The following is an 11,396-nucleotide window of genomic DNA, read 5'->3' on the forward strand; positions in this document are numbered from 1 at the left end:
ATATACACAAATATAAAGCTGGGATTGGCTCCAGTCCCCTGCGACCCTCTACGCAGGATAAGCGGTTGACGATGAATGGATGGGCACAAATAAAATAAAAAATATTGGGAAAATATCTTGTGTCTTATGCCCGTAACTGCAGAAGATCACAAAAGCCTAGGTGTGGTCATCGTCATGCTTTGTTTACTCATGATCACAAAATATGACTTAAAAACAAAACATACAACAAAATATACAATCAATCCCACCGAAGAGAGAGTGAGACCAGACAAGTGTAAACATCTTTCTGGCATGAGCTAAAAGAGATGGACGCCCAGCTGGCCTTGTTTCTGTTGGACTAATTGGTAATAACAGCTGTGCCCTGTGTTGTTGTGCTTGCTTCATGTGAAATCAGCAAGAGCTTCAGCTGCTAGCAATGAATCTAGAGATCATGATACCAGAGCTCTGCGGACGTAACGTTAGCTAATGGTAGAGGAGAAGAGACCGAAGAGGACGCTGATGGAAAAAGCTAAGAAGAGAAAAAAAAGAGAGGCCGAGCAAGAGGCTGCTGGACATTGGCGGCGAGAGCTTGGTGAAATAAAAGGTAGCGGGACAGCCGGCGAGCTGACCTTCTTTCTGCTGTGCTAGTTAGTAATATTGCTGTGTCTTGTGTTGTTGCGCTTGCTTGATGTTTGGTTTTTAGCAGAGTAGTAGACTCAAGCTAAATCTGCGAGAGGTTTCACGGAAAGAAGTTTAGCTGCTAGCTATAAATCTCAAGTTGATGTTAGCAAACCTTCTAGATAAGACACTCATCAGTTACGTTACTGTGAGTGCTCATACGTCGGCTGGTGGAGCTAATGGCAGAGGAGAAGAGACTGGAGAGGACGTTGAGGAAGGAAGCTAAGAAGAGAAAAAGAGAGAGAACAGGCAAGAGGCTGCCGGACGTTGGCGAGAACTTGGTGAAATAAAAGGCCGCAGGACAGACGGTGAGCTGACCTTTCTGCTGGATTAGTCAGTAATATTGCATTTGCTTGATGTTTGGTGTTTAGCAAAGTTATCTACTTGTTGGTTTCTGATCACAAGTAATGTAATGATAAAAAATGCACATGTACAGCTTTCTTTATTTACGACAGCGGTGAATTACACAAAAAAACACTTTTAGTTTACCAAACTTTTGTTTTCGTCTTTATTCCTTTATTAGGTTTATCTGTTTCCTGAGGTTCTTTTAGTTTCATGAAAACACTGCACTGTTACTCTCATTACATTCTCCAGATATTTTAAAAAGTCGATTTAAAAAAATATATATAAAGGCAATGCAGGAACCGTTAATAAACATTCCCGACTGTATTTACATAACAAAGACAGACTGTTATGTAGGACATTGTGGGAACAATCATCCAATATAATAAGTTACAAAATGTCTAAAATGTTAGAATATAAAAAGTTCTGTAATAAAATAAAGGAAAAGTTTGACCAAACATATGCAAATTACAGTGACCAATTACAGTGGTTTGATTAGTAATCAGTGCTACACTTTAATCATTAGCAGGCAGTTGTGTTTATAAGTAGTTCAGTGCAAAATAGAAGAAAACAATAAAAACTAACCTCTTCTAAGATCAACATCTAGCCTGAAACTATAGAGAGAAAAGAGTCTTAATATTGGTGATAAATGCAAATAATTGTAGATATTTATATGTGTTTTTAGATGTATGAACTTGAAATATCACATAGTTTCAAGTTCATAGACTTATTTATTTAACTTGGAAAGCATTATTTGTAAAGTAGTTTCATATTTGTTGGTATTATAACACCACCACTTACTTGCAAATCATCATACACATTTGTAAAATCTTAATTTTTATCATCATCATTTATCATTTATCATTTATCATTGAACTTCAAGCATCTGATACCAAAATGTCCACAGTGAAAACAGACCGTGTTCAGACAAGGGGAGTTCTGGCAGTTTGTGCCCAAAGAGTTGAGATCCGTGTCTTTGAAAGGGACTCGTGTTCAACAGTGAAGTCCTTTTACTTCAAGCCAGTTTAGTGATGGCGATGCTGCCTTTGACCCATAATGTGTTGATGTCGCCGAGTGATGTCAGTCTGTGGCAAAAGTCAAACAGCTGCTGCCCGTCCACGAACACAAGAAACCGGCTTTGTTCACAGCGAATCTCCATCTGGGAGGAGAGACGAGACACAAGCTTTGAACATTTTAAAGTGAAACCTGACAGGAGAGATGTGTGTCTGTTTGATTCCAACACCAGCATGATTACTGAATAACTGAGCATCATCAGGACACATTTAACGGCCGTATAGGTCGATTATGCAGCAGCTAATTACGACCAATGTTAAAGTTTTTGTTTATTTCTAGTGGCAGAAGAAGTCAGGTGACATAGTCTAAAGAGTGACAAAGTAAGTAAGTGGTAGGGTGGATGGATGAGTGTGGAAGAAAGTCAAAGGTGACATGTTTTAAGTTTAAGTCTACATTTTGTAGATAACTTACATCATTTTACTAATCCCTGGTGCACAGGATGTTCACATCTTAACCTACTGTAAAACTTTGATTAATAGCCCGGACTTTTATTTGCTAAAATCACTTAATTGACCATTCCTGTATTTGGGACAGGTGTCCATATTTTGCAAAAAACTGAAGCAGGCTACTATAAAACAGTTCATTTATTTCAAACAGTATGAATATTACTTGTATAAAAATGATCCAATAATATCAAATACACGTCATTCATTTGATCTAGCTCCGACAGACGGCTTATGCGCTTTTATTTTGAAGGCAGCAACGTAACGAAAACAACAGCAGGGTGCAGGATGAGAGAAGTGTGGCAGAAGTTAGAAGATAAAGACTCCTGCACAGATTTTGTGGGCTACTGCTGGTACCTTGAAGGGCTGGTTTCTGATGAAGGGGAAGAAAGGGACGGCTCTTTCGATGTCCCCCCAGGATCCAGACACACAGGCTCTGCGCAGGACTTGGCGGTCCCTGAATCGAACACAGAGCTCCAGGGCCACATCAGACGGAGGTTCTCCGGATGTTCCACAGCCACAAGTCAGGGCAACGTAGAACCTAACAGAGGGTCAGACACCAGCCATACGTCTTTATCTGACTTTACACAAAGGATTGTGATTATCCCTAACAGCAGAGAGCACATCATCGTGAACTGCACATGACCTGAAGCCCCATTCAGAGTGTATTTATGAGGAGATATGACAACAGAAAAATGTGCTGTTGTTCTGTCAGCTGCAGGTAGGTACTGAGATACTCTTTTGAGAACTCTTTGTTTTCTGCACTGGGGACCGTGAGAAACAGCATTAACATTTTGTATCTGGCCATATGCAACAGGGCTACTGTTCTGCAAAAATGACAAAAATGTTCTTTACACAAACTGTATTGAACTGAGCCTTACTGAGGAGTGGGTCTCAACATGTTTGTCCTGAGGATGGTGCTAGAGAAAAGATGCAAAATGACTGTGGCCGACTTGACAGCCTAACATGAGCTGCAGGTGACTGCAGGGGCGGGAATAAAAATGGCGCCGTCAAGTCGGACACATTCTACCTGCGGGAGCTTCTACCTCCAAGAGCTTCTACCCCCATGGGCGTCTACCTCCATGGGCTTCTACCTCCAAGAGCTTCTACCTCCATGGGCTTCTACCTCCAAGAGCTTCTACCTCCATGGGCTTCTACCCCCATGGGCGTCTACCTCCATGGGCTTCTACCTCCAAGAGCTTCTACCCCCATGGGCTTCTACCTCCATGGGCTTCTACCCCCATGGGCGTCTACCTCCATGGGCTTCTACCTCCAAGAGCTTCTACCCCATGGGCTTCTACCTCCATGGGCTTCTACCTCCATGGGCTTCTACCTCCAAGAGCTTCTACCCCCATGGGCTTCTAACTCCATGGGCTTCTACCTCCATGGGCTTCTACCTCCAAGAGCTTCTACCTCCATGGGCTTCTACCTCCAAGAGCTTCTACCTCCAAGAGCTTCTACCTCCAAGAGCTTCTACCTCCATGGGCTTCTACCTCCAAGAGCTTCTACCTCCATGGGCTTCTACCTCCACGGGCTTCTACCTCCATGGGCTTCTACCTCCAAGAGCTTCTACCTCCATGGGCTTCTACCTCCAAGAGCTTCTACCTCCATGGGCTTCTACCTCCATGGGCTTCTACCCCCATGGGCTTCTCCCTCCATGGGCTTCTACCTCCATGAGCTTCTACCCCCATGGGCTTCTACCCCCATGGGCTTCTACCCCCATGAGCTTCTACCCCCATGAGCTTCTACCTCCATGAGCTTCTACCCCCATGAGCTTCTACCCCCATGGGCTTCTACCCCCATGGGCTTCTACCTCCATGGGCTTCTACCCCCATGGGCTTCTACCTCCAAGAGCTTCTACCTCCATGGGCTTCTACCCCCATGGGCTTCTACCCCCATGGGCTTCTACCTCCAAGAGCTTCAACCTCCATGAGCTTCTACCCCCATGGGCTTCTACCCCCATGGGCTTCTACCTCCATGGGCTTCTATCCCCATGGGCTTCTACCTCCAAGAGCTTCTACCCCCATGGGCTTCTATCCCCATGGGCTTCTACTTCCAGGAGCTTCTACCTCCAAGAGCTTCAACCTCCATGGGCTTCTACCTCCATGGGTTTGCTCAGCTTGCACAGCTGCACTGTGAGCTGTGATCAGTGACTGATCTCACGGAATTATCAATGAAAAATGCCGCGAGACCAGGCAAAAGGTGGTTCCAACCAAGGGGGTAAGCCAGAGATTGGACAGTGAATCCGACCAAAGCCTGCCTGGAGGGATCCATGTAGGCCCAAAAATTACGTCAAAACCCTGTGACACCCCGTCGCACGAGAGATGGACCCGTATTGCTTAGATTATAAACTCTCGGAAATCAAAAAAAACTATTCGGCGATCAGTGACGCTGCGTTAGTGTTTGGCAGGTGAGCCTCGTAGGTGGGCTGATTAATCAGTGATGATCTCAGTCAGACAAACTTTGAGCCATGAAACTTTTTGTTGGCGCAGCTATGTTGTATGTGTTTCTGCCGTTGTTCTACATCATTAAACCACAGTAATGCTGCGCGATCATGCGCAGTAGACGCTGGTGCCAACAGGAAGCAGCCCTGTATTTTATTGGTCCAAAACTGGCTTCACTGCTCTCCATTCAAATCAGCAGGGTGACTTCGTCCAGTAATATACTGTCTATGGTTTCCAACAGCCTTATTTTAAGTCCAGCATGCATCACGTTAAGTCAGCGCTGCGCAGCGCCACATGAAGTCAAACGCACCTATATAATCAAACTGGTTCATCCTCTGGGGAGTATGAGTGTGCTGAGAGACTTTACTGGGAATTGAGCTGTTTGTTATCATAATACTTCATGCACCAAAGTGTTGGTGAAGTGGGAATTTTAGCCTGATGGTGGCACAAGAGGAAAAGCCAGGAAGTCAATGAAATGATTATGAATTATTTGCTGGGGATCATGAATATCCAATTTAAGTCCCCTGAGATCAGGTCAGTGTGTGCTGGGATATTTCTGCTCCGGGCTAAAGTGTCAGCCAGACATCACTTTACACAGGATGTAAAAAGAAATAAAAGCAGATTAAATAAAACAAAAGTAGTGTGTTGATACTGAGGGGAGGAGGATGTGTTCGTAAAGGAAAGCGGAAGTCACATAAAGGTGTTTTTTACCTGTCAGGACGGGAGTCCACAACCCCCATCACTACAATCTTCATCCCCGGCCGCATCCCACCTGTGATGTGACCTCTGAAGGGAACTGACTGCATAATGAAGACAGAGAGATCACGCACACTAATTGTGATTAATTATTCTGGATCTAACTGCAGTGGAAGTGATAAAAATAAAAGATAAGAATGTTTGTGAGGTGAAAACAAGAGTAAAGAAGAAGAAGATATTTTGAGAATAAAGTGATCATTTACTAAAGACTGATCTTTTTCCTAAAACAAACTTTCCTGTTGAGTAAAGTGGGAAAATTTGATTACACTTTTTCTTCTTCACAAAATATCACAACTTTTTATTGTACAAATTTACAAATATTCTTAAAATTTTGTTGCTTTTCTTGTAATCAACATTATCTGGTAATAATAGGACTTTTCCAGAATTACGACTCAAAACAATCTACTCATGACACATGACATTTTTTCACCAAACGTTTGACTTTTATCTTGTAATGTGACTTTTTTCCAAAATATTATCACTATATATAATATAATTTTAAGTTGTGTGAAACAGAAAGAGTGTAATTTATTTAATTTATTGTTTTAATCCATTTTTTAAAAAAGTTTTCTTTAGTTGCGACTGCGCTGTTTGCAGCTTTTAAGTGATATTTTTTCAGATTAGAATTTTTCAAGTTGATTATATACAACTATAAGTGTTTATACTGTAGTTAATTTTTGCCAAGAATCAGGGCTTTCCCATTAAGTTAGCTTGACTGATAAATATTATTTTGTTGTTTTAATGTTTATCTGAATTTTGTTTTATAAAATCACTTGAAGTTGTTAGCATTTGCTTCACTCTGGTTTTCAGTTCAGTTTTTTCATATATGACCCCTCACAGTACAGAGTCTGTGTTTGTCAGCTCATCGTTTGATTTCAGAGTCGATGTTACCAGATTTCTGTCAGCATCTCTGTCAGCAGAACGAACACTCGGTTTACTTTCATCAGTCGCACTCCTCTGTGGAAAGACCCATTTCTGAAAGGGAACAAAAGGAAATCATTTTACCTTCACATCCAGAAATTCCTGCGGATATTTAGATTGTTTGAAATCAATTCACCCTTTGATTTTATTATTTATTTGTGAACAAATCGGCATTTCTATGGAAAAGAAAAGGGTTGGAAGTGGGGTTAAATCAGAATCATGAGTTCATCCTCTGGAGACCATGAGTATCCACAGATGTTTCATAAAAATCTGATCAGAGGGACTAACATCATTATTCTTCTCAGTGGTGGAAGAAGCACTCAGCTCCTTTACTTCAAATGTCGGGATTTTTAAACCCATATATGTTTGTGTTGAAATGACTCATGGATACAAAATGTTTTGAATCTGTGCAGTAGATGCTTCAGCCGGCAGCTGAAGCAGCTTCAGTGGTTGCAATTTATTAATCAGGGGCAATTCAACCCTCAAAATTAGGAGTTGTGTGCATAGAGGAACTGCTGTGTGGAAGACCACGGTTAGATTCCCCACATCCACCAATGTGTCCCTGAGCAAGACACTTAACCCCTTGTTGCTCCAGAGGCGTACGACCTCTAACGTCTAAAGCAATTGTATGTCCCTTTGGATAAAAGCGTCAGCTAACTGAGTAAAATGAAAATGTAAATGCGTTTCCTAATATTACTCCAGCACAACAAACTCCTCCCTCCAACTCTGACTCAACGTTTTCACCGGTATCTTCCTGCAGCAGTTCGCTTCTCACGAGATTTCAGAGCGAGAACTGTCCTTGAGCGAGACTTCAGTTTCCTGTTAAAAGCAATGGGGGTCACCACCGGGAGTCCCTCGTAGGGATCTTTTCCACGATGTTGTCAGACACCTGGTGTAACAGTCTGACAACTTTGCAGGCCCGATGGCCCTGATACGTTGCAGCTGCTTAGCATCTACTGCACGGATTCAAAACTTTTTGTACCTACTAGTGATTTCAACACCAATATATGTGAAAATAGGGCCCAGGTTTAAAAATACAAAATATTCTTTAAGTAAAAGAAATATAGAAGTATTACCAGCAAAAAGTACTTCAATTATCAGAAGTAGAAGTACTCATTATGCAGAATAGCTTCTTTCACAGAATTATTTTATTATAGAATATCATATTTTTACAACAAATACATGTAAGTTCCTGTGGATACTACTGAGTACATTAGTAGTACAGCACTGCATCATATGTGTTTTTATGTAATGGGTATAGTGACTATAAGTGTAGTAATAAATAATATACAGCACAGAATGGAAATACTCAAGTATGGTAAAGCATGTCAAACAAGAAAACACTTAAATCTGCATTTCACTTTCTTATTTAAAACGTACACTTTATTTTTGTGAAACAGGAACATCCCAATTAAATGTATTGATCCACATTTGAACATAAACATAAAAGCAAGTATCTAAAACTTGCAGCAGTATTTAGTGACATAATAAGAAAGTTATATAAAATGACCTAAAGACAGTTTGTACCCTTCAGAGAGTTTTGGGTAAAAATAAATAAATAAAAGCTCTGTGTTTAATGGCTGTTGCAGACTGATGTTGACACTCACAACAAGCGACTGACTGAAGTCAGAAGCACACCACCTCGTGACCGGCATGTGCAGCGTCAAGTCTGAATAAATTAATGAGTTCCTGTGTGCCTTCAAAATAAAAGCAGCTGATAGGAACACAGTGCTGCAAAGGTTCACAGATCATGTTAAGTTTTGAGGTGACAAAATGAAAACTGAAGAAGTAAATTGTAGTAGGAAATAATAAAAAAACAAAAGAAGAAGAGCACTGTTAAAAGCAGCTTTTCTTTTTATAAGTTTGTCCACAGGCTTCCTCCAGCTACTGTCCACAACACCTGGACATATTTCTGGTGAAGAAATACCAAATCCTTTTTATTTGAATTTATTTTCTGGGACAAAAACAAGTCAAATTTAGCAACATTGACTTAAATTATTATCAAAACCAGTCTGAAAATAAACCATGTATTACTTATGAGAAATTCCTAATTGTAAATTCAAGAGACAAGACCTGGTTTTCCCTTGAAGTGTTAAAACGGGTTAAAAATAACCAGCAGCAGAAAGCAGACATACTTTCTTTATGAACTTATTGACTACATTTTGCCGTTTATTTTCTTTTGTGTTATATTTAACTTCTTAATGACATTTAAATATTTAAAATAAACAACTCCTTCCACAGGCCTGATGAACAGTTAAATATAGTGTCAATAACCATGTAACACTAACACATCCATTTACCTCCACCTATTAGAAATGACATATTTCCATTCTTAAATACAAAATGTGATATTTCACCATTGTCAAAAACAAACCACGCACACTGGACATACTGTATATAGACATGTTATATAAACTGTACATATCCACCTTTATAAAAAGTTATCTGGCCTATACTGTGTTTAATATTTAATCTGTCGCAGTTATTGTATTTGTTTACAATTTACAGAAACACTTGACTTGTAGACAGACATTATGTTGTTGGTCATTTTATATATTTATATCGCTTTAAATCACTGTTAAAAACACATTACTTTTCTTTGGCTTTTCCTTCGAGTTAAGAAAGTTTTATTTTATTATCATTATATGTAATAGATTCTATGATATACTATGTTTTATTGCTGTAATTTTACCTTGTAATTCCTGTTTTTTGTTGTACTTTTACCCTATAAAGCACCTCGGGTGTTTTAAGTGTGCTATATAAATAAAGTTGATTGATGCTGATATATACCATATAATTTTTTCCCACCTACTTGTATTTACATAATGTTAATTTGTAATTCTTTGTCCAGCTTTGTTGCCTGTGTTTTTAGCTGTATGTCTATTTCTATCTCACTGTAAATTGTTTGTGTCTAATTCCTTGTAATTGTGTTCAAATACTTGCCAATGCCAATTAAGCTGATTCTGAAAATGCTGCCGTGCGGATTAACAGAGCTTTTATTTTGTTAATTCTGGCTGGAAGTTGCATTGTCTCATTCTGGGTTCAGCTTCACACTAGCTGGGACGCAGCAGGTTGACATAATTTCAAAACTAAGAAAATTTTCAGTCCAAACAGTCACCTGAGGAATAAAACAAATGTTTACAAATGTCAGTCTGAGATATCCCTCTGCCAGCCAGAGGGATATCTCAGCTGATCTCTGCTGCTGTGGTGGTGGTTTTATAATCTTTGACCAGCTGCTCAGGTGTGTAAACGTACCTTCCTGCCCTGCGCTGTCACTCTGTGCATCTCAGCCATGTTGATCTGACGGAAACAAACAGCAGAGAAATGAGCTGCAGGTCCAGTTTGTCCGCCTCCGACGTCTCCAGAGTCGACGCTGACGTAAAGCTTCAACCTGGCTCATTACCCTCCAACAACACACACACACACACACACACACACACACACACACACACACACACACACACACACACACACGGTCTGATAATCAGCTGCCCCTGCTGCATGCCTTTCTCTTTCAGGTCAATAACAAGTGAGCCTATTGTGGAGCTGGAGCTGCAGGAAAATATTAAATCCTCTGCAGGTTGGTCAAAGCAAAAGTGTTTTAAAACCTTTCAACAGACTTTATTTCTTCTTCTAAGTTCCTCTGACTCCTAATTCTAACGCAGACTTTCAAGTTAGTGGGAGTGTAAAAGCAAACAGAGAGTCAATATATTTATCTGTACGTCTGATAGCAGAGAGCAGAGTTCACACAGCCAGTGTTGGGGAGTAACTAGTTACATGTAATCTATTACAGGTACTGAAAATAATCATGATTACATTTACTCTTAAAAGCACGGCTATGTGTTGAATAATATTCACTTTGTTTCTTCATATTTTCCACATGCACACTGTCCTTCCTTTGCCGTTTCCAGTAAAGTTTGATGCTGGTCTGAGGCTGATTGGTTCTCATGTTTAAATTTGCATTGTGCATCGTGCATGTGGGACTGAGTCAGAATAAACCACAGTGTGTGTGTTCATGGTGATGGAGGAACATGTCACCCAGTGCAGCAGAGAGGCTCACTGATGGGTTTTAATAGTTTCAATGGCTCAGAGGACAAAGACATATCAGGCTGTGAGATACGTTCACTACTGGTTTTATTCTGCATGTGGGATTTGCTGACAAGAAAAGATTTGAATATCACCAGACTTATCCTCAAAGGTACATCTGAAGGCAGCTCCATGGTTAGGTTAGTTTCAGCAGTGACAGAAACACTCACCTCACGAGTCTGCAGCCGAGGAACGGAGTTTCATCTGGGTCTGCTCCATCTGTGGTTCTGCCTTCTCGTGATTCACAAAACGCTGAATAACTCTCCTTTTCCGTTTTTCCATGAAGAAAGTAAAACAATGAGAGGAAGCAGGAGGACATGAGGTCAAAGGAAAGGGCCGAGGCGGAGGAGGAGGAGGAGGAGGAGAAAGCAGCAGCACGACAGCAAATGCTCCATGTGCACTCAGAGGCATGTAAAGATTACTGCTGACTTGATCACTGAGTTTGTTTGTGTTATGGTGTGACTTTGGTGTTTTAAAGCCCCAAAGTCACACCATAACACAAACAAACAAATCGACCAAGCGACCTGTATGAGCTACATAGACATGCAGGGTATCAAATGAAAGGCCTGCTCAATCCGGATTGATTGATGCCCCCCAACCCAGTAGGATGTTCTCAAGTTATAAACCAAAAGAGTGCTTTTGGTCACAGGAATATTGATATTCACTGTTTTTA

General features: G+C 40.7%; 1 protein-coding gene across 2 annotated transcripts; it reads right to left on the minus strand.

The window, feature by feature from the left end:
• Positions 1-1,082: 1,082 nt before the first annotated feature.
• Positions 1,083-11,003, minus strand: LOC119915243 (galectin-related protein-like). 2 transcript variants are annotated; one of them, XM_038734796.1, is made up of 6 exons: positions 10,894-11,003; positions 9,893-9,937; positions 6,608-6,691; positions 5,672-5,760; positions 2,874-3,057; positions 1,083-2,158 (listed from the first exon to the last, which is right to left on the minus strand). In XM_038734796.1, exons 2-6 carry the CDS (start codon positions 9,929-9,931, stop codon positions 2,015-2,017), a joined length of 540 nt encoding a protein of 179 aa, XP_038590724.1. In that variant the 5' UTR covers positions 9,932-9,937; positions 10,894-11,003; the 3' UTR covers positions 1,083-2,014. The 2 variants fall into 2 exon arrangements, with proteins under 2 accessions (XP_038590724.1, XP_038590715.1); XM_038734787.1 differs by having other exon boundaries at positions 9,893-10,041; positions 10,894-10,974.
• Positions 11,004-11,396: the final 393 nt, after the last annotated feature.

This window comes from Micropterus salmoides, unplaced genomic scaffold, assembly GCF_014851395.1.
Source record: "Micropterus salmoides isolate LMB-PRFRI ecotype aquatic unplaced genomic scaffold, ASM1485139v1 Ms_hic_scaffold_1, whole genome shotgun sequence".
Lineage (NCBI taxonomy): Eukaryota > Metazoa > Chordata > Actinopteri > Centrarchiformes > Centrarchidae > Micropterus > Micropterus salmoides.